The sequence below is a fragment of the Solenopsis invicta genome, chromosome 8 (genome assembly GCF_016802725.1).
Source record: "Solenopsis invicta isolate M01_SB chromosome 8, UNIL_Sinv_3.0, whole genome shotgun sequence".
Classification (NCBI taxonomy): domain Eukaryota; kingdom Metazoa; phylum Arthropoda; class Insecta; order Hymenoptera; family Formicidae; genus Solenopsis; species Solenopsis invicta.
In genome coordinates, this window is record NC_052671.1 from 326,930 (window position 1) to 351,540 (window position 24,611).

The window sequence follows — 24,611 nt, forward strand, 5'->3', positions numbered from 1 at the left end:
CTTACAAGGATCATGTAGTTGCGTACATCATATTATTTTATATTTCTTTATTATATTTTTATAATTTTTAATTGTGTCATATATGCTCAATTCATATCTATAAAGATTGAATTCGTATTGGTATTAAAAAGAAAAGGCCTGTTAAAAATCTCAGTAAAAAGGTTTAAAATAATTCTAAAAAAAAAATAAAAAAAAAAATTAAAAATAAGGTGCAGTAAATGAAAAAATATAAATAGGAATGAAAAGAAAAATAAGTGTTGTTCTTTGTGTAATAAAAATATAAAAGAAAGTATGACGTATAATGTGTGCAGTGCGAAATTTAGGTACATTAACATTGTGCTGAAATAGATGAAAGCATTCAACATATATTTATGCAATAATTATAAAGACTGATTTCAAAATACGATTTAACCCTCTAACAGTGTTCGAGTTTTTTTTAACCCAAACATTTTTGAAAAATTTTCGTGATATTAAAGTATTGTTACATTCTTGCATGTTGAAATAATTACTCTGTTTAATAAAATGTGTGTGTGTGTGTGTGTGTGTGTGTGTGTGTGTGTGTGTGTGTGTGTGTGTGTGTGTGTGTGTGTGTGTGTGTGTGTCAAACTATTCAGAAAAATCGCAAAGCTCGAACCTTTTCTTAATAATACTCTTATATCACAAGAATTTTTTAAAAGCATTTGTGTCAGAAACAAAAAAATCCGAACACGGTTAAAAGATTAGTCTGGACTAAAATAAATTAATTAAAGCTATTGTTCCTAAATTATACGTTTTTTTAAAGTTTTAAAAAATTTTGTATACATATAAACATACTGAGAAAAATTATTTTTTAATGAAAAAAAATACATTTTCTTAAAACCATATATTTTTATACAAGCATTTGTTTATTCTGTTTAAATAAAAATATTTACTTTTAAGCAAATATAATATATAAATATATTATCTTAAGTATATAATTGTGTATTTTTACATTTCTTACGTTTAAATAATGATTTTATTTATATAAAATAAGCTAATAATATTATTAAACTTAATTGTGTCTTCTAAAATAAAAAAATTTAATTATCTTAAACTTAGAAACAGTCAAATAGTAAATATTTGTTAGAATATTGAACTGCACGAAAAAATTACTTGCTTAAGAATTATTTCATTTTATTTATTATAAATATTTCAACTAAGAAACTTTTAACTGATAGTAATTAAATAAGCTATTGGAAAAACCCACTGAGAAAATAAATATTTTTTTGTTTTAATGTTTTGATATTTTTCTATATATATAATTTTTTATATTAGATGAGACTTAATTTATTTGTCATACATTTTCTACTATGAACATATTTCGTCCAGTATGGTACGATTTAAGCAAGTTTACCCTACTCTTTCTCCGCGTGATTACTGTTACGAAGGAAGATGGATGATTCCGGGTGGATGAATGTGTTCGGTCGGAAGGTGCGACACGCGAACGAAGATAACAAATGAAAATGGTTGAAACCACAGGCAGGTCACGACTTAAGGTCAACCGATTAGGGAAGAAATCATACAGTTACCGGTATAAAAGCCGGCGACGGCCCATCGGTCGACATCATTCTCCTCTACTCGTGGAGGTAGTTGTTGATCTAGTTTGAGACATCGAAGGCTGAAGCGAACGCGATGCTGAGGGAGCTGCTGCTGCTAGCGCTAACGGCGCTATGCATGTCGGAAGGATTCCATCTCACCGGCAAGACGGCCGACATGGACTTTCTTCACAAGCAGAAGAAAATTTACGAATTGATGTTCTTCGTCAAGCAAAACACTCTCACCGATACCGAATTCTACGAGATTGGCCGCAATTACGATATCGAGAGTAACATCGACATGTACAAGGACAAGGTATAAAAAATTTTGTCTATAATCTATTCGCATATATTTGCACATATCGTACATCGAATCTCTTTTTTATTTTCCATAGCTGATCGTCCAAGAGTTCTTGTACTTGTACAAACACGGTATGCTCAGCCGTAATGCCATATACTCGCCGTATTACGAGGAACACCGTGAAGAGATGAAGCTCCTCTTCCAGCTCTTCTATTACGCCAAGGACTTCCAGACCTTTTACAAAACCGCCGCTTGGGCGCGTCTTTATATCAACGATGGAGTCTTCACGTCCGCCTTCACCATCGCTGTCTTTTACCGTCCCGACTGCAAGTACATGAGACTACCGGCGCCTTACGAGATCTATCCCAATTTATACTTTGACAGCAACGTCATCCAACAGGCCCACGACATCAAGATGACTCGTGGTAAGTCACATTAGTCATATATATATATATATATATATATATGTGTGTGTGTGTGTGTGTGTGTGTGTGTGTGTGTGTGTGTGTACGTCGCATTTCCAACCAAGAAAATTACATTATACGGACTATACGATGCAACCCTGTCGTCCTATTTTTTTTTATATTTTATAATATATCAATTGATCAATAGGACTCGCCAGTGCCAACGTAGACAACGTTGACAGCTACATGATTTATGCCAATTACTCCGGACACTTCGTCGAGCCCTATTTCGACGACGAATACAAATTGGACTACTTCATAGAAGACTATGCCTTGAACAGCTTCTACTACTACTTCCGCCAAGTCATGCCGTTCTGGTTCGACTTTAAGGATTTCGACATCCCGAAGGACTTCCGTGGTTACTATTACTACTTCTATCACAAGCAACTGTTGAGCCGCTACTACTTGGAACGTTTCTCCAACGATCTGGGCGACATCGAGGACTTTGATTGGCACAAATCTTTCTACCCCGGATACTATTCGACCTTGATGTACCACAACGGAGTTTTTATGCCCCAACGTTCTCGCTACATGAATGTGCCGTTTTACAAATACAAGTATTTGAAGGTGTGCGAGATAATAGAAAATTCCACTAGATTTCTACTAATAGGAACAGTAGAACGCGATCAATCAATTTATAAGTTTCGCTAATAATTTATAAATCCTTACAGGAGATCGAGGCTCTGGAATACCGCATCATGAATGCCATCGATCTTGGTTACGTCTACGACAAGAACGGCAAGCAGATCAACATTTATACTCCCGAAGGTTTGAGCATCCTCGCAAATCTGATCGAAGGCAACGTGGATTCGTGCAATCGTCACTTCTATGGAATGTACGACGCTCTCGCTCGAGATATTCTCGGTTTCAACTTTGATTACAAGGACAAGAACAAGGTGATCCCCAGCTCTCTTCAATGCTACAGCACCAGCGTGAGAGATCCTGGATTCTACCGTCTGTACAAGAGGATCATGACGTACTTCTTCAGGTTGGAAGAATTCAGACTGCGCCATCTTATTCCGCTATCTTACTCCCCTGGCACGCATAAACGTGTTTAAAATCTCCATTTCTCGTAGGTACAAGAAATACTTGCCGTATTACACTCAGAATGAATTGATCTTCCCCGGCATCAAGTTCGAATCCGTCAACATCGACAACAAGCTAACGACCTACTTCGACACTTGTGACACGTTCATCAACAACGCCCTTTCCGTAGAGAGCTTCAAGGAGGGACTAAAGCTACGCGTCAAGGCTCGTCGTTATTGCCTCAACTACAAGCCGTTCACCTACCGTTCACCTACCGCTTCAACGTCAACAGCGACAAAGAGACCAAAGCTGTGCTCAAGATCTTCCTCGGACCTGCCTTCGGCAACGTTCGCAATGAGAAGGACATGTCTTACCTTCGTGAATACTACAAATACTTCTTCGAGATGGACAAGTTTGTCGTAACGCGTAAGTTATTGTGCTACATGCTCTCTTTTCAGAAATTTTCAAATTCTTTCTCTCGCGTCTTGCGTCAACCCCCCCCCCCTCCACACTCATCGCCGCGCGTCGCGCGATTTTCTTTCTTTCAGTGAGACAAGGTGCCAACACGATCGAACGCCGTAGCTCCGATTCCGTCTACACCATGCCCGACATGCTATCCAGCGACGTGTTCTACAAGAAATTGGAGAAGGCCGTAGGTGGCAGCGAACCGTTCACCTATTACGAGAAACTCTTTGGTTTCCCTGAGCGTTTGACTTTGCCTAAAGGTAAACCCGAGGGTATGCGATTCAAGATGTTCTTCTACCTGAGTCCATTCGACGAGACCAAGATCTCGACCGTGGAATTGCCCATCTTTGGCAAGTATACCATGGATGGAAAACCATTTGGTTTCCCGCTCGACAGACCGATGTACCCATGGAAGTTCTACACACCAAACATGTACTTTAAGGATGTTTACATCTATCACAACGTAGATCACGAAAAATCCATCTATCGCAACATGGAGTATGAAAAATCGATCCACTTTTAAAGTGCCGATCTATTTCAGCTGGTGTGAGAGTCCTGAAGAAAACTTTAACGATAATTATATATCTTTCTCGCGCGAATGATACGAAAAAATTTTTAAAAATACTTTTTTTCAATAAAGAATATTGAAAAATTATGCATCTTGCAAACATTTATTTCCAACCTTATTATCCGTGCATGAATTTTCTCATACATTTTTTTGAGTCTTAATTAGACTCATTCAATAATATGTACACGCATTTCAAAAATCTTCTATCTGCGATTCACAAAAATTAACATTCCGCATTCTGTGCGTAACTCTCTCATCAATAAATTTTTCTTTAGCTTGTATCAATTAATTACGTATCTATTTTGGTATTTTTTAAAAATTTTGCAAAGTGTTAAAGATAAAATTAATTTTTTAATAATTTATCTAAACATTTGTAATTATGAAGATGAATATAGTTTTCTACGTTAGAATTTCTTAACTTCCCAAATAAAATAAGATACTGTACAAAAGTAAGGGAATGGGTCTTTCTAAAACTGAAAAAGAAAGAAACTGGTCAGAGAAAAAATATAACTCGTGATGTACAAAATAAAGTATAGTATGTATCCTGTGAGAGAGAGAGAGAGAGAGAGAGAGAGAGAGAGAGAGCTAGCGGGTCAGTATTGTTAATCGTTTACTCTTGACATTTAATCAATTGATTGCATGTGTAAACAATCATGTTCTGCATATTTCATGTCCAATGTCAGCAAATGTATAGCAAATATATAACACATGCAATAAATTACTTTGTTCAATATGTTATATAACACTCGGCTGGATTTAGCGTTGTAAAAGTATTGAAAAATTTGCTCGAATTTTGCCCGAATGCACGTATAATATAAATTATTTTTATAGAATTATTTTTAGAAAAATTGTAAAAAATTATTTCTCATCTCTTACATTTTAAAAATGTTCCAAAAATTAATTCTGTAAATAAAAACTAATACTCTTATTACAACTAATTAATTCCGAATAGAGCATTTTTCAAATATAAAAAAAAAATAATTTAATACAATTTTTCTAAAAAAAAGTCTATAAAAATAATTTAATTATACACGCATTCGAGCATCTTTTTTTTCTCTTTCTGTCTGTTTATTCTACATACATAGTCTTCTTTTGCATATAAGAATAATTACGCAAAAAAATTAATAAATTTCACAGAATTCATACGGGTACTAATTAAACAAAAATTTTAATTGCCGTGCAAAGAATTTTAGGGCTCTAGTGCAAAAAGAAATATAGGAGCCTACACACACACACACACACACACACACACGCACACGCACACGCACACGCACACGCACACGCACACGCACACGCACACACACACACATTCATGCTCTTTGTAGTTGAAAGATTAAAAACTAAAAAGAAAGCATTGTTTAGTGCTGCTTTTTATCGTTTCATTATGCTTTATTGTATAAGAACTTGAATAATCCAATTAATAATGATTTGTGTTGGACCCGGCGCACAATGGAGGAATATTAGATATGTGAAATAAGAATTGAAGATTTTTTAGAATCAATTTCTTCAATAAATACTATAGATGAATAATAAATTACATTATATGTCATATAACACACATTTATGCTATCTATATCTTATTAATATCCATTATGCGTTACATACGATACTTAGTGAAAAAACTGATTCTAAAATTTCAATTTCTATTTCTAATATTTAATATTACCTTCATTGTATGCAAGACCTTTGATTATCAGAAAATAGTTGCCAGATTATACGTACTATAATTATAATATTATATCATATTACAATTATATACATTATTTTAAGAAAGAAAATTAAATATAATTATAAACTTCATTAAATTTAAATTATTAATTTATAAATTATAATTTAAAACTAAAGTTAAATTAAATAAAAGTTAATATGGAGGTAGACACAATAAAGAATAACTAATATAGCTAGTAATATTTTAACTGAAATTGTTGAATCTTTATACATCGAGATGCATTTATCGTGCATTTCTGTTTTACGACCTTGCTCCTTTTAGTAGTTAGTTTTATTTTTGATTTAATCAAAAATTTTACTTGCACAAATAATCTATGACATAATCGTTAGAAAATGATAAACGTATACTTTTATTATCGAGGGAAAAAGTCAGTTTATCAAAGTTTAATTACGTAAATATATATATATATATATATATATTGTAAAATGACAAGTATATATTACACGATTTTGCATGTAATATCTATTTATAGATTAATCTTGCAAATATTTACTATACTTTAATTTTCATATAAAATTTTATTGTTTAAAGAAGTATTATTGATATAAAAAGCATATCAATGAGTTATTTGTTATAATTTGTTTTTTTTTGTTTAGTTCTCAATTCGTAAATGTTATTTTTCTTACGCTAAAAATTATCAGATTATAAGCCATATACTAATCTTTAATGTATTACAAGAAGATTGATTTTATTGAATTTATTTGAATTTTTTTGTAAAACTCATAGTATGAAAAGTATATCCAAAAAGTCAAACGTACTCTGATGCAGATTTTGATGAACGGAATATTTGTTGAAATAAAAAAAAGGGAGAAAAAGAAACAAATTGTTTTTGTCGAGTAAGGTGAGCGGGCATCAATCAAGGCGCGCGCGCGAATACGAGTCCCGGGGTCCCGGATTTCCATCGTGTCAAAGGGTAGACGATTACCAATAAAGATAATGATTACACAAACAGCAGAAAGATTGGTCGGTACCCGGGTTACATCATGGGTAACCTAGCTAACCTTGCACTCTATATCTCGCACTCGAAACTTTTTATTTTCTTCACCGATAAAGAGTATATAAAGCAATTGACGAATAGTACTGACCGATTCTTCGCGAAACAAGCACGAGGATGAAAGAGATTGCGTTGCTTTTGGCTGTGGCGTGCTGCCTGGCTCATGCTGCGAAGGTGCCCACCCACACTGCCGACAAGGCATATCTGATCAAGCAGAAGAACATTTACGAGCTCTTCTGGCACGTCGATCAGCCAACTGTCTACCACCCGGAACTCTACCAAAAAGCGCGATCCTTTAACCTCGAAGATAACATTGCTTCTTTCACAGATCAGGTATTGTTACTTATTGTTACTTATTGTTATAGCGATATGTGCGCATATACTTGGAAAAAAAATGTTATTTTACCTATAATAATCTTCATCAGTTTTAATTTTTTCAAATTAATTATCTTGCAATTCAATTATATTTCTTTACACCAAAAATGGTCCTAAGACTGGAACGTTTATACTTGTTACTCGATTTTACAAATTGATACGTACAAACGACTAAGTTGATTGCGTTGGTTCTTGGTAGCTTTTGTTTTCATGACATTACATGTATATGTTACATGTTTTGAAAAAATTAGAAAAGTAGAGAGAGAGAGAGAGAGAGAGAGAGAGAGAGAGAGAGAGAGAGAGAGTGTGTGTGTGTGTGTGTGTGTGTGTGTCAAAATAACTTTGTCATTTTATAATTCGAAATGGAATGACTTTTAGATTGGCATCTGTCAAGATCTTTCTGATTGTTTCAACAGCTTTAGACTTATATTCGTTAGCATCTTTTTGGTTAACTTTAACGACTAGGTCAGATGTGTTAAAAATTTGACGAAAACTTTTTATGCATTTTATATATAAAAAAAAACTGTTAAAATCTTGGAGAAATTAATTTCGTGATTAATAAAATTTTTCCATGTCTTTGTCTAGGCGGCGGTAAACGAGTTTTTGCAGAGATGGAAACATGGAATGCTTCCACGAGGAGAAATATTTACCGCCATGCATCATCAACATTACGAAGAAGCGGTTTGTTTCTTCCGCGTTCTATATTCTGCCAAGGATTTTGATACTTTTTACAATTTTGCCGTATGGGCACGCTTTCACGTGAACGAACATATGTACGCATACGCATTGGCTGTCGCCGTGATGCATCGTCCGGATACCAAAAACATCCGTTTGCCCCCGCTTTACGAGGTAGTCCCGCATTACTTCTTCAACGAGAAAGTTTTGCATAAAGCTTATCGTATCGCGATGGGAGATTCGCAAACAGGTTGGTATATTAATTGAGAATTAAATATTGATTTACTAACGTAAAATAAACTTATTAACAATGAATAATCTATTCCTAGAATAGAACATTCATTGTTAATAATCCATATCTATTCTATGGATTAAATTTTTCTTAAATTAAATTATACAGAAAAACAATTGTATATTGTTCTTCCTCTCTTTCTCTTTCTCATTGTCAGTAAATTTTCTATTTTTTTCTTTATCTTCTTTTTATATTAAAAAATTTTTAATTCTTTAAAATAAAATAATTGATTAGAAATAATAGATAAATAGATAAATAATAGATAAAGCTTGAGACTCTAGCTTGCACTAGACAAGAGATATAACGAAATGTCTAATGACTCTTTGACTCTCTCGGTAGGTATGAAGAAAACGGTTGGTGGTGTAGACTATTATTACATTCCTTCCAATTACTCCGGTTGGCACGTGGTAGGGGACGAAGTGTCGGAACAGCACGATTTGAGCTACTTCACTGAAGATATCGGTTTAAATACATACTACTTTATATCGAGTCACGACTTCCCAGTTTGGATGAACAGCATTCAATATAATAGACCTCAACACATTCGCGGCGAATTGTATATGTTCATTCACAAACAATTGCTCAATCGCTACTATTTGGAAAGATTATCCAACGATTTGGGCGAGATCACGTACGTCAATGTGGACGAGCCTATCGTTCCTGGCTACTATCCAATGATGCATCATCACAATGGATTATCGTTCCCGGAGCGTCCCGTTGATTTCCAAGTTCCTTCTCACGCGCACGAATATGTCCAGGTAAAAATCTAAAAGGCAAACTTTCTTAAAACCCGAACGAAAAATTTACATACACAAAAGTGTATATAATGATTATACTTGATGGGGTAACCGCCGATCACCGGCTAAATTAAATCGATTGAATCGATTGAATAACGAAACTGTTGTACAGGCCATACAAGATGCCCATGCTCGCATCTCCGCTGCCATCGATAAAGGCTACGTCGTTGACGCACACGGCAAACATATCAACATTTACAACGCCGTAGATGGTTTCAATTATCTTGGCAACGTGATTCAAGGCAATGCCGATTCCGTCAATCCCACGTACTATGAACGTTTACCTTATTTATACAGAAAAGTCCTCGGCATGAGCTCGGTTCACGTCACCAAACATCACACGACGGTACCTTCCGCTCTCAACTACTTCTCCACCAGTCTGAGGGATCCAGCCTTCTATGGAATGTACAAGACTATCTCCACTCATTGGAACAAGTATGTCGAATCGTCACGCGTTATGCGTGTATAACGCTTGAAATTATTTGTTTGTTTATAAAACATGTATTCTCTCTCCCGTAGATATAAGCAACACTTGCCGAGCTACACGCACGAGGAACTCGTTTTCCCGGGTGTTACGGTCGAATCTGTCACCGTCGACAAACTCTTAACCTTCTTCGACCACTTTGATTCGTTGATCAGCAACGCCGTATCGGTGCACAGTCACAAGGAGGCTCAATCCATGTTGATCAAGGCGCGTCAATATCGTCTCAACCATAAGCCTTTTACCTATCACATTACCGTCAACAGCAACAGGAACGTCAAAGCGGTCGTTCGCGTCTTCCTTGGACCTAAGTACGACGTTTATGGCCACGAATTGGATATAAGCGAGAATTACATCAACTTTATGGAGATGGATCAATGGCACGTTGACCGTTAGTATCTCATCTTTTGTTTTCTCTCTCTTTTCTATTTTCTTTTGCGTGTGTTTTCTTCCATCGGAGATAGAAGAAGACTTTTCTCTACATGTATCAAATACATGTGATATATACTAACAAGCGACACAACTATAGTGATGCTCGATTGTTACGTACAGTGAAATCTGGAACCAACAAGATTGAGCGCCATAGCTACGAGTCCACCTACGTTGTTCCGGACGAGGTGCCAAGCGAGGTGTTGTACAAGAAGATTGTGAAAGCCGTCGAGGGTGGCGAGACTTTCACTTATCCGGAGCAGCCTTACGGTTACCCCGATCGTTTGATGCTTCCCAAGGGCAAGAAGGAAGGCATGCCGTTTAAACTATTCGTATCCGTGTCGCACTTTGACGAGACGAAAGGCATCGAGATGGATTCTCCCGTCTGGGGTCCAATCGTGCTGGATCCTCGACCGTTCGGTTATCCACTCGACAGACCGGTTCACGCCTTCAACTTTACGATACCCAACTTCTACATGAAGGATGTTATGATTTACCACAAGCATGCGGAAGAATTGAATCTCACCGCGTAAACCGCTCGTTGCATTTTCCATTGCACCGCTCTCCTCCTACGACTCCGTCGTAGATGACACGCTTTTTGCGCTATTATCTACTTGTATAATTATTTAACACGGTGCGATTGCCGAAATAATCAGTGTCTCGAGAGAGATTGAGCCAACCAGACAAAGAGACGTACAAATAAGAGAAGTAGCGTACGCGTGCAGTAACCTTTTCCACCGATTGTTTTATAATTGTATAACCATCCAGTGCAATAAATTGTTCCAAAGATGAATTTAATAAAAACATCCTTAATCATTTATCTCTGTTTTAATTTAAATTTTATTCTATTCCCCCCAATCGATTTTCTATCTACGAGAGACTTTCCGTCTATGAGAGAAAATTTGTATTTCTTCTTTAGTAAAGGATCAAGTTTCGTCTATATCTACGATAAATAATAAAAAGAGGAGAACAGTAAGTACAGTATAAAGAAAAAAGAAATAACGACGAAAATAAATATTGATCTACGCTACTCAATAATTAAGTACGTAGTAAAAAAATTGCTTTAAATTCTAATCTAAAATTTCGCGCCCGTATATCGCTGGTCAACGTACGTGAATATTGTCGATACGTTTACTTTAACAATAACGATAAAATCTATATAAAATATAAATTAAAAATTAATGCAAACATCTAAACATCGTCATTACCAAAGATCGATAACTTATTTATTTATTTATTTAATTATTTTTTTATATTTTTTAAAAATAAATAATTATTAGTATTATTGATCCTAGAAAATAATTATTTTAGATTTGTCATTCGAAAGATATGATTCAAGTTTATTCTTGTTGTTATTGTCCAATTGATTCTAAATGAAGGATATTGTATAAAAACCGAGTAATAATTCTAATTTATGTTTAAAACGCGTAATCATATGCCCGATACAGTTCTGTGTGTACAATCTATTTTTATTTTGTGAATTAATTTACTTTTGCATGTGCAATGTATTATATTCATCGTCAGCGAATTTTATCGAAGAGAGACAAATGATTATTAACTCTTATGCTGTTCGTCATAACAACAAGACGGCACAGCGCGGGCTTATATATTTATAGCATTTATCATGGGTCATAAAATGAGGACCTCTTGAAGATTATTAATGCTACAAACATTCAGATATGATCTTCCAGGCGGCAAACTTAATTAATCGTCTTTTTTTTATCATTTTTTCATCAACTAGGCACAGCTGTTCAGTTATCGACCTATAACGCAGAATTTTTACCGTCGACTGAGGCGACGCGACGCATCAATCATACTCGCATCGCACGAAATGAGTACATTTATCGACTATCTGTAAAATTTTTAGCTACCATGCAATTGCGTGACACTTACTGATAAAAATTAAAGAATAAAGCGATTACTCGCGAATCGTTTACTTTGATTCATCCATATGCTCGATAGATTACATTAATCATCTTACAAAGAACTTTCCGTGATGTATTTATATGGTACAGTTTATTACATCTTTATACAAAAATGCATAACAATACACAAATAAAATATATTTGATAATTTTTTTAACTTTTATTAATAAGTGTATCAGAGTTAATATGTATATGTATATCAATATACAATGTGGAGATACAAACAGATTGACAGAAATATTTCATTAATGTTATAATAATGTTGCTACGCAAACCAGAAAGGTAAATGTTAATAAATTAATTTAATTTTACAAATAAAAAATGAAACATTTTTTTAACTAATGAATTCAAAACATATATTATCAAGCAATATTTCATTAGTAAAATGTATCGCGTCTCATGTAAAATTCAAAATGATAGATTGTAGAAAAAACAATTTTATTAAGTCTATCATTGTATTTTGCAAGACGCAAACATTGAAACTCCATTAAATCATTACTCGATACACGTACATAAGACATTTTTGTAATTTGGATTCGAGTCAAAAGTCATGCGTGATAAGAGCACATTATTTATATTTGTGCAACTATAATTAATCTCGTGTTATTCCTTAAGAGGGCAATTTAAGCAATTTGAGTTGCATTTGTCGTTGTAAACGCATACGTCGACCTGCTGCATAGAACTTGCGCAAAAGTACGGAAAATACTCAATCGATTGGGTTCGATTGTGTTAGAAGACATATCCCGTGTGATGAAAACGATTCTTTCAGCCCGATATTTTATTTAACATCGGTATTTATTTTTCGGCGTTAGATCGACGCCAGGCACAATCACTATGAAGGATATATTTGTACGTGCGTATGACGTGTGTGTAACATTTTGTTTTTAGGCACGGCCTTTACTGGGTCATTCGCGCGTTTTATCAATCAATTTTCATTGCTCTCACGCGCAGATATAAAAGAAATTCTTCAGTGTTCTCTTACATATACTTAAAAAAAGGTATTGTTGTATATGATATATATATATAGTGATACCGTGACAGATGTGAGCATTGAAAATGAAAAAAGACGCTTATATTTTACATATTTTTTCGAATAGCATTACTTATATCATCAGCGTGATCTTTTACTCTTGCGTCCAAGCTATCTTGCGTTGGGACACGCGACAAGAAATAATGACAAATCTGTTGATTCGTTAATGGACTTGTAAGCAGGCTCCTTAGATTCTTTAGATTAAAGGATATATTCACGATTAATCCGCTAGTTGATAAAATTGATAGGAATACAACGTCTAGCATTCTCTGCGCTGTTAGCGCGGGCTCTTGGAAAAAGAGCTCATCGTGACAATCCCATATCGAATACGATTCGTCCAGTGTGCCCTTATGACCCAACGCCAACGATTTGATTGCGCGCTCAACGTCTCGTTGTACATATATAAAAGTGCGAGAGCGGCGTCGAGCGCGATTCAGAATTGGTTTTGCCCCTGCGGCGCGGCTGTTTGGAGAAGTTTGAAAAATGAAGTTTCCGACGGTACTAGCCGTCATCGCGGCGACCGCCTTCAGTCTGGTGGCAGCCGACTACAACACCATCAAAGTCGCCGACAAGGAGTTCCTTCTTAAACAGAAGAAAATCTACAATCTTTTTTACTATGTTTCGCAACCCTCTCTGGTGAATCCTTCGTTATACGAGGAAGGTCGCTCGTACAACATCGAAGCCAACATAGACTCGTACACTAATACGGTAAATATTAATAGAAATTATTATTTTTCACGATTGCTGCAATAAGTTTTTCATCTTTTTTGAAAATCAAACGAAAACTCGCAAAGTACAATCACTCGCAACTCGCATACGATTTTTCATCATTTTCCACCGTTTATTTTATATTATCTTGATATATCTTCACCCTGTGTTGTCAAGTGCCCTATTGTCACGTGTCGATTGCCGTTTGCAGAGCGCGGTGAAGAACTTTCTCTATCTATACGAGTATGGCATGCTTCCTCGTGGCGAGCTCACCTCCCTGTATTATCCAAAACTCCGGAAGGAAACAGAGGCGCTATTTCGCTTGTTCTATTACGCCAAAGATTTTGACACCTTTTACAAAACGGCACTATGGGCGCGCATTTACGTGAACGAGATGCAGTTTGGCGAAGCCCTGTATACCGCGGTTATACTCCGCGACGATACCAAATTCATTCAGCTGCCGTTACCTTATGAGATATATCCATATGGATTTTTCAATTCAGAAGTACTCGAGAAAACGCATCATGCGAAACACTTTGGTAAACTTGGTAAGTTTCTCGAAAAGTGATCGCTCTTTTGTTAATTGTTTTACGCTGCAAATTGGGAATTCGTTTACATTGCAAACTGAAAGAGTTGCGGCACGCAATTTCCAGAAAATTTACAGAAAATATTTTTCTTTCTAATTATTGATATTATTTTCAATATAAATTTTAGGAAAGCTTTACTATTATGAAGTTTGTGATTCAACTATTTTTTGTTTTCTTCATTTGCTGTGTTAACACGTCTTACGGTTGCAAGAAATTCTTTTTGTTGAGAATCTCAATTTTAGTTGGATGTTTATTAGTAAGTAATGATTTTGACATTTAACGTTTAACGCAGACTCGAAGAAGTTCGATGGCTACAACGTCTACATCATTCCCGCAAATTATTCTGGATGGTACATCCAGCGCGAGTACGATCTAGACCACAAGATCAATTACTTTACCGAGGATATTGGCCTGAACGCTTACTACTTTTACCTGCGGCAAGACTATCCGTTCTGGCTAAAGGGAGAAGAATTCGGCATGCCGAAGAATCGCGGCATGGATTATCTCTATAATCACAAACAGTTGCTGTCGCGTTATTACCTGGAACGACTATCCAACGACATTGGTAAAATTGAAGATTTCGATTGGCACAACGAGTTCTACATCGGATACTATCCAACGATGACGTATCACAATGGATTACCGATGCCACAGAGACCGTATTGGAGCAAATTCCCCTACTACAAGTACAAATATATTAAGGTTAGACCCGCTACTAAAAAAGTTTGAGTTTCTCCGTTCGGTGATGAGAACGTGACGATTAATTAATCTATCGCTTTTAGGACATAGAAGAGATGGAGTCTCGAGTATCGGCGTCCATCGATTCCGGATTTGTCATGGATGCAACTGGCAAAATGATCAACATTTACACCCCCGAGGGTCTCAACATCCTTGGTAACATTATCGAGGGCAACATGGATTCGTGCAATCCCGACTTTTACGGCAGTATCGATTTCTTCGCAAGAAAGATCTTTGGATTCAACTTGGAGCCGTCAACGTCCTATCAAATCATACCTAGTGCTCTTGAGTTATACAGCACGTCCATGAGAGATCCTGCATTTTATCGTTTCTACAAAAGAATATTATTCTACTATTACAGGTATTATCTAACAATAAGATTCTCGAGTATCTCGCAAATACTTTGCGATTAAAATGACAATTTTTTTTCGACAATACGACAATATGACAACGAATATGGGTTTTAGGTACAAAATGCATCAGAGAGCATACAACAAGAACGAAATCATCTATCCCGAACTGAAGATCGAGTCTTTCGTCGTGGATAAATTAATTACTTATTTCGATCAATTCGACACCTCGATCAACAACTGGAATGGTTTGATGAGTGACGCGAAGGAGGCTGAGAATACATTGGTCAAAATTCGTCAATATCGTCTCAATCACAAACCATTCAGTTTCCATCTCGCTATCAACGCCGCCAAATCTATGAAAGCCGTCATACGTATTTTCCTCGGACCAAAATATGACATTCATCACAAACCGGTGGAATTCGCTGAATACGCAAAATACTTTTATGAAATGGACAACTGGATAGTCGATCGTTAGTATCTCTTGTTCTCCGATTCCTTCTTATACGACATTTTGATTTCATTTTCTACTTTCCGTTACAGTGAATGCCGGAACGAACAAGATTGTCCGAAACAGTAAAGATTGTTTCTTCGCCATACCCGATCCGGAACCGAGCGAGATATCGTACAACAAGTTACTCAAAGCCTTCGACGGTTCCGAGTCCTTCTCGTATGCGGAAAGAATCTACGGTTTTCCCGAGCGTCTGCTCTTGCCTAAGGGCAAGAAAGAGGGTATGTCCTTCCAGATTTTCGTATACGTCAACCCACTCGAAGGAGAAGCGATCCCATATCTGTCCCGCGTCTTTGGTGGCTACAAATTCGATAACAAGCCCTACGGATTCCCCTTGGATAGGCCTGTTTACAATTTCCGCTACAATGGATCGAACATGATGTTGAAAGACATTGTCATCTATCATAAGGATGAAACTGAGCTAAATGTCACCTATTGATCGTTATTTGCGTTAAATCTGTTAACTTACTTCACTTGATATTCCAAACGTTCATTCTAAATAAAGTACATATATATATATATATATATATATATATATATATATATATATATATACACCTATATATGTTTTGTATAATATACGTTGAGGAATTTCATAAATGTATGAATCACCTTGAGAAAAAAATTTCTTGAATAACTAAAATATTTAGTTCGATGCATGCGACTGAATAAGGTATATAGTTGAGTTGATTTAATTAATTTTTAGTAAAGAATATATCCAAGTTATTGTAGTCGCTCTTCCATGATGCCGATTAATAATGCCTAGTAATTGTCCTTTAATCCTCTCGTCAATTCTCATCCCGAGAAATATCTGTAACATACGATATCCATTGGTTAGTCTGGACGTTATACACATATATACATGCTGTACATGTTGCAAATATTACTCACTCCAAAGTTGCCTTCCGGACTTCCTCCTCTTCCTCCTCTTCCTCCTCGGATTTAACTCACTCACTCACGAAAATACGGATACGATCGCGCGGTAATATCATATACCTTGATCCTGCGCAGGATGTTTGAAATGTAATAAAAAGTTGATTTCTCACTCACCGACTCGATGTGCGGACGGACCGAGTTACTCATCGTCAATTACGAAGCTACGGTGATACTGTATAACACACAAATATAAGATTTAAATTAATTCTCTCGCTGCGCTAACTCATCCCTAAATGGCTGTCATCGCGGAGATCGCCAATTTTGACTATTGAGGGCTTAATAGTTTAATAGTTTTGTAATTTGTATAAAATTGTGTAATATTAAAAGCTTTGTAGCGGGCGTCTGTTCTGTCAAGTTAAAAAATGTGAATGGTTGGCATGAATAAACTATATCTTTTTTTTTCGTATGTATGTACGTACAACCAATTGTTAAATAAACTCAATGTTTAACGTTCAATTGATCGTTTCGGACTTCTACTAACTAAATATTTTGGTTTTCTAAGAAACTTTGTTTCTCGGTGCACATGAAACATGAAGTAACAATTATATCTACACAATTATATAAACATAGAAACGACTTGTAATTAATTTACGACTATTACTCTTAAGATTCAGCATTTAACGACGGTTCCTTTTCCATACAGCACAAAAACTTGCAGTTATATAGTATTGCAGAAAAATTGCAATATTGCAGATTGACCTGTAATATTGTAACATATTAATAGATATTACGGTGCAAGGTATAACAGCAAGATTGCAAAAATCTACAGCATTGCAACAATCGTTGCAAATGTTGAAAAATATTTCAACCATTATTCGCATTTTATAACGAACGCAAGCCATTGACTTTTGTGAAATAAATTGATTTGTTATATGTGAAAATTTTTATATAACTGCTCCTCTCCCCATCTCCTAGCTCTGTAATGAAATTAAAATTTCTCAAAGTTTACGTAATTTTGCTTGCGTAATTTTGATGGATATTTACATAAAAAATTTTCAAAATAATTTAATTTTGAAGATTTAAAAAAAATATCAATTATGGTAAGTAATGAAAACAAAGTGCAAAGTGAAATAAAATGCAAAATATATGTACCTGCGCAAAATATAATTATTATAATAAAATATATATTAATTACATTTGTTTTTATTTATATATTCCACAAAATGTAGAGGAGAAGAGGGTAAAATGGTACCCATTTCCATTTTATTGAATAACTTTGCTTATAAAAAATATTTCATATTGAAATTAAAACGATATTTTATTCGTCAAAATGTTGTTTAACATATTCTTAAGCACAAAGTAATAAAATATTTATTATTTAGGACGTGATTTATAAAAATGTCACGCATTGCGAAATCGATAGATGAAAAAAATGGTAATATGGCTATGCTAAAAATAATTCTTTTTAAAACCGGTTTAATTTAAAAAAACATACAATATTTCATTACAAAATTATATATTTTTAATTTTACATCAATTTAAAACTATTCTGATTTAAAATTTTCTTGCATTCAAAGACTTAAGAAATATCATTAAAACTATCACTTTATCCCTGTTTATAACATAAAACGCAAACATAGAAATATGATACCTTTGATGTTTCTGAACATCGCCCTTTAGAGTAACAATCGATTTATCGAAGAAATATTACAATATAAAAATTTTGTTTTAAAAACCATATTAACAAAATTCCATGTTCCATGCTATTGTTTAACTTTGCATAACTCAAAGTGTATACAGCCAATTAAAAAGTTAAATAACAAGAAAACACTCGAGTGTAGATGTGATATTTCTGCAATCTTTCTGTGCTGTGCTTCGTATGGGCTGTTTCATTGACAACTGGTGCTGTAATAAAAATTGATTATTTTGTCTTATTAAATCATAAATAGGAAACAAAAACATTTTTAGATTACTTTTTCTTCCTTTCTTCCTCCCAAACAATTAAAACAATAGGTATATTGTAGATTTTTGTCTTATCCTTTGCAACGAATTACTTCCATATTTTATTTTAGATATACCGTAATTTCGGTCGTCTTCTACGTTACAATTCGTGCATGGTCGTTAACAGACTGAATACCAAATATCTCCGTCCGTTCCTCTCTCTCTCTCTCTCTCTCTACCGCACCACCAGCCGCACAAACGGTCAAGTACACGGGCGAGGTGAAGGTAAGAAGTGGCCCCCCTTGAGAGCGGTGCAATGCGGGCGAGTGACGAGAAATTCAGTTTTGCTATGACCGTTGGCTGGTAGACAGTGGTAGACAGGCTCGATCGGCTCGTGAGATAGTCTCAAGAAACTTTTGACCCTTTCGACGGTCTCTTCGACTTGTCGCGAAACAATAATTTCTTTCCTCCTCATCTTTACGGTGGATTAACGCGCCATGGAATTTCGCACATTTGTCGTAAGTTTTTTATCAATCACGTAATTGGATTAAGCGAACGCTGTTACGTATTTGGTGCAATTCACCTTTAAAAGCTTAACGTGTTATTAGCAAGAATTTCACGTGTTAGACGTTATTTTATTTATAACTTTTTATTAGCCACATAATTCGATTTATACATAAAAAGGAAAAACGAGAAAAGTTAAATGGGTAAGATTTTCATCTATTTTCAAAGTTGAAATTTATTGCAAGTAAATTTATTACAAGTAGATTCTCAAACATTTCTATTATAAATTTAGATTTTCAATTAAATTTGTGGATAAAAGTATAAATAGGAGTAGATTATACGAAAACGAATTATAAGAAATCAAAATTAAAGCGACATTAAACTCTTGAATTTATTTGTAAAGTTAATTTAAGGGAACAATCGAGGAATATTGTCAAATCGTCATCACGTATCATTGTAAAAATAACACAATTTGAAAAAAAAATAGAGAGAGAGAGAGAGAGAGAGAGTTTTTTAACTAATAAATATAACCAACCAAAAACCATTTTTTAATGTAATAAGTCGTATGAAAATGACAATTTTTGAAGCAAACTCATAAATATTCACGCAATCTACGGCTATGCCCCGCTAAATAAATCGAATCTACCGTAATTCTGTCCGATACCGGTTCGGAGACGTCATTGTCCTCGTAACTGTATCGGCACTTCCTAACGCCTTCCTTGGATCTACCGCAAGAAAGTAGGACGGACATCCACCTTTTGCAGCCCGGAAAGAATTCTTACGTTAAATCGTTCTGTAGATATTCGAGTCTAACAAAAGATCCAAAAATTTCAAATTTATGTAGATTAATTACATCTACCTGTATACGCGCATTCGTATCAAACGTATCGATTGAACGCATTGCGGGAAGAAGCGAGGTAGAATGCTAGCGAGGCTGTCGCGCGATTTTCGATCAAAGTCGAGCAAAATATGAATCCTCGATTCTAAAAATAAGTATTTTCAATATTATTTAGTATTTAATCGATGGCAATAGATTAATGTCTATCTATATTCATAGTTGTTCATCCCTTCTATTCCCGTCTGTCTTTAGAAATGTATCAAAGAGCTTGATAAGATCGAGAAATGTTCGTAAGCGTAACAATATGTATATGTATGTATATAATAAAGAAAAAGTTGACTAAATTTTTCAACTTGATTATATTTCTTTATTTTATATATGTATTTAACTTCAATACTTTTGAACTGAAGAAATATAATTAAGTTGACAAGTTTTGTCTTATATATATATCTATACGTGTATTTTGTACTTTTCCCCCAAGTTATTAAACTTTGAAAGAATTTAAGATTCGTGAATAGAACGGTATAATGCCTCGGTTAGTAGGGCAACGCTCGAGTAACACGCACGTTATAAAATAGGCTGAACAGCCCGCAGCGAGAAGCGTGGACCGTGTACCGTTAGCATCGTACGCATACCTCGCTAACTACGAGGGAATATCTCGTAATCATCATCGATGCCGACGCGATGTAACGTAATACCCGTTGGCCGTTATCCATGATCGTATACGGAGATTTTGTATTGGGAAAAAAAAAACAAACAAAAAACTGACACTGTAGCGGAAAGATTAAAAGAGAAAATCAAATATGGATCAATTATGACAAAATCCAAAAATATTATACATACCTACGCGCGAATACGTTATGTGTGCTATTGTAATATTTAGATTTGTTGCACAATATGTTCTTGGACATTATTTATAGTTGATTAGTTTTTTTCTTCAGAGACTTACTCTCAGCTAATGTAAATATAATTAGAGTAATTAATCTTATTAAAAAACAAATGGAAATTCTTGGAAAAGTAAAAGATGCGGTACATTTCCATATCTTATATACATATAATTATGCGTCAATGTACATAAAATAAAATGTATATAAAATTCTTTTTTTTTTTATAAAAAAAAATACGATAATATTATCGTCATTCAGATGATACTCTTGTGTGCATCATCGTACGCCGAAGAAAAGTCTAAAAGTACCAAACCGGTTGTTAACGATAACGAGCCCGTACGAACGGAAGAGCCTCCCGAGGGATATTACGCGTTCATCGAATCACCGAATGCAGAACCACCAAGAGTTCGGCCACCGCCCTACATCGACAGTGATAAAGAATGTTACGGTAGGTAGTGTGAAGTGTGAAGATAAGCAAAATGAAATCTAAGACTAAGGCTAATTAGCAAACACCGTTATGTCGACATTCTTTTATAATGCGTTCTTTTATAATAGCGTATCGCCCGTTATTATTAATAAACGGTTAAAAGTTTGTACTTTTTAATAATTAGAGAAATTATAGGTAGCGATAAGCATGGACAAGGATTCGTTTCGATACACAATATCTGCGGAGATTTGAACAAGGGCTACATTCCGCGGAATCCAATGAATCAATATGTAAACGGCTCGTCGTATCCCTTGTAAGTGAGAAATAAATGTTCACCGTTATAAACGATCTTACTGATCTTACTGTCAATTTTTTTTTTTTTTTTCTCGTAGCGCACTGATAAAGAATCATACACTCAAGTTTCTCAGCAAGGCGTTACCGATCCTCAAGGCTGACGATTCGTTACCAAAGGTCGCCAAAGTGCATCCATTGTCGCAAAATTCGTAAGTGATCCGAGGATATGTATGCAATTCAAGAGTATGTACGAAAAGAATACAAAATAATTTTGCGTTTGTATCTCTTCGTAGCGTCGACACGGATGAAGAAGAGAAAGCAAAAGATAGAAGCAAAAGATCTAGTCCATTGGATTCGACTTTAATCGCGGAATCGAAACGAAATGGTCGCAAGTTTTGTGAAAATGGTAGCGGTGTGTAAGTATATTTCTTTCTTTTTTTTTCTAGAATTTTCAAATTCAACGCACGTATATTATATTACATTATATTCGCAATATCGAAGAATCAGATCATACGTAGAACATTGATTTTCTTTTAACAAAAGTATCAGGATTTAAAAGTTATCTTTGAAAAATAGAGTCTTTTCTTTTAGAATGCATAGAGAAATAGAGAATTTTCTCTTAATCGTTGTTAAACAAGACAATTATAATTGTATTGTTTGTTTTCGACACGAATAGAGTGTGCATGTTGTATAAAGCGATCCAAGGTGAGCCGATGACATCGTCGGCATCGGTGATCGAACGTCGGGATGAACCTTCGACATCGTCGGATTATCGACGAGGAGAACGCGTACCGTCGCAGGAGAAAAGCGAGTACACGGGCCCACCGACACCGTGTCCAGCCAAAGTCGAGTACGCGACTCCAGTTTTCGCCAAGAATTACCAAGGTGTCTGGAGATACGTCGTACAGATACCTTACGAAGGTTACTTTACGCAGACGATCGAGCTCACCAGATGCATGTAGGGGATTCCGATTCCATTACTTGAATTTGCACTAGTCACCTAAGCTGACCCTAGCTTAGGAACAGTATTTCCAAACGAATGTTGATACGAAGATTCAAAAGATTGTTGTTGCAGGCAATCGAGATGTCATTATTTGGATGGTGGATGCTTATCGTCACCGAGATGGACGAGTCTGTTGGTCGCTGAAATATTTTATCCAGACACGTTCTTAGAGGAGAATCAAGGGACTGATTCCGGTATCGGATCTGCTACTCGAGATCCAGTCGCCGGCTCACCGCCACCGGTTCACGATTTTCAAAATTATCAGCAATATTTGCAAAAACGCGCGAGCACGGGAGAGGCGCGTAACAATAATGGCGGTGCTCAGCAACATCACTGTGACGGTGTCGACGAAATGGGTTGCTTCCAAGTAAGAGTCACATTTTCACTTCAATAAAACTTTCAATCGACTATCACACTTTTTATCAAGTGCAATTGAATATTGATTGATTTTTGCATCTTTGTTATTCTCTCTCTCTCTCTTAGGTACGGTTATACTACGACTGGTTCTTGGTACCGGGAAGCTGCAAATGCTGGCGACCGGATTATTTTAATCGATACGTCCGCCGCAGCGGTTCCAATGTCGAATTATGATGAGTTCTATTTAAACATGTTTTACGTTTCAACAAGATATCAAATATCATGTCGCTTTACACGCGACGATTATTTCAATCATCGCTACCCGAGCAAGTTGGAGCGATTTATCCAAGTCATTCCAAATATCGCGCATAGTCAAACACTGGCGCATTACTTATACGTTATCCTTTTCGTTTATGCGTTATACTTTACAGGCGCTGTTGATAATTATTCGATATTAGTATTTCTTTATCACAATTAAATGCGATGAGTTTTCTAGCATTAAAATAGTTAAACGAATATATTTGATTACATCTTTTATCGTTGATACAGCCCCGATTGCCGATTGATAGCATAACGAGCATATACATCGGTTCAGGTTTAAACGTATACAAAAATATAATAATAAATTTTATACATTATATATTAATTAAAATAAATAAAAGAGACAATTGAGAAGAGACAATAGGACAAATAAAAAAAAAATATTGTGATACAAGTATTAAGAAAGTATTATCTATTTTCAAATATGATGGATTCAGATATAAAAATAATAGTTTCAGATTTTAAAAAATGGAAATTTTTATCTCCTTTTTACTTCGCCAATTACATTGATATAAAATTATCATCTGTAAGATAAAAATATAATTTTTAACCAAAAAGATAAAAAAGTATTGAATGTTTTAAATTAATATATACGTTTTTAATGTTAAGACAACAGAATAATGTGTCATCAAAATTTTACTCAAGTACTACAGTGATAATTATTGTAGTACTCAAAATTATAAACTAATAATTATAACAAGTTTTAGTTTAGTGTACGCGTGTGTTTGTGTGTGTGTGTGTGTGTGTGTGTGTGTGTGTGTGTGTGTGTACGCGCGCATGTGTATGTATGATATGTGTAACGTATAATAATAATAATTATTATGTTATACCATTACTTATCGTATATATATTGTATAAATTGTAATAACTATATTGTGTTTAAATAAAAAAAAAATAATAATTTTTTTCTAGTTTAAATTATTTTTTACCAACAATCAAGAAATTATTCAATTTATTGTCGTAAAATTATAAAAATATATTCGTAATCTTCTTAAAAAAAAAAAATACATAAAACAATAACTTTATAAACTTGCTTTTCGTTAATACGATAAAAAGTCAATACAATGATGGTGTTATTAACTAATATTATTAATATTGTATATTATAAAGAATAATTTGATTGTATCTCTCAAATGATAATGATATAATATTATTCTTACTCTAT

General features: G+C 34.9%; 3 protein-coding genes across 3 annotated transcripts; all 3 read left to right on the forward strand.

Moving 5' to 3' along the window:
* The first annotated feature begins 1,576 nt into the window (after positions 1-1,576).
* On the forward strand, positions 1,577-10,969 carry LOC105192898. The gene is given in 13 exon segments (XM_011157183.3): positions 1,577-1,869; positions 1,949-2,279; positions 2,467-2,885; positions 2,990-3,306; positions 3,395-3,596; positions 3,599-3,770; positions 3,893-4,326; positions 7,194-7,433; positions 8,061-8,400; positions 8,782-9,200; positions 9,352-9,674; positions 9,759-10,111; positions 10,273-10,969. Coding segments are annotated over 13 exon segments (4,179 nt in total). The 5' UTR covers positions 1,577-1,650; the 3' UTR covers positions 10,683-10,969.
* Positions 10,970-13,530: 2,561 nt separating this feature from the next.
* Positions 13,531-16,577, forward strand: LOC105192897 (arylphorin subunit beta). The gene is made up of 6 exons (XM_011157182.3): positions 13,531-13,812; positions 14,024-14,360; positions 14,692-15,101; positions 15,182-15,498; positions 15,605-15,960; positions 16,031-16,577. The coding sequence occupies exons 1-6, from the start codon at positions 13,588-13,590 to the stop codon at positions 16,435-16,437; spliced, it is 2,052 nt and encodes a 683-aa protein (XP_011155484.1). The 5' UTR covers positions 13,531-13,587; the 3' UTR covers positions 16,438-16,577.
* Positions 16,578-19,147: 2,570 nt separating this feature from the next.
* LOC105192896 lies at positions 19,148-23,763 on the forward strand. Its single transcript, XM_011157181.3, has 8 exons — positions 19,148-19,333; positions 21,303-21,492; positions 21,667-21,784; positions 21,864-21,974; positions 22,059-22,181; positions 22,442-22,723; positions 22,841-23,135; positions 23,252-23,763. Exons 1-8 carry the CDS (start codon positions 19,313-19,315, stop codon positions 23,357-23,359), a joined length of 1,248 nt encoding a protein of 415 aa, XP_011155483.1. The 5' UTR covers positions 19,148-19,312; the 3' UTR covers positions 23,360-23,763.
* The last annotated feature ends 848 nt before the right edge of the window (positions 23,764-24,611 follow it).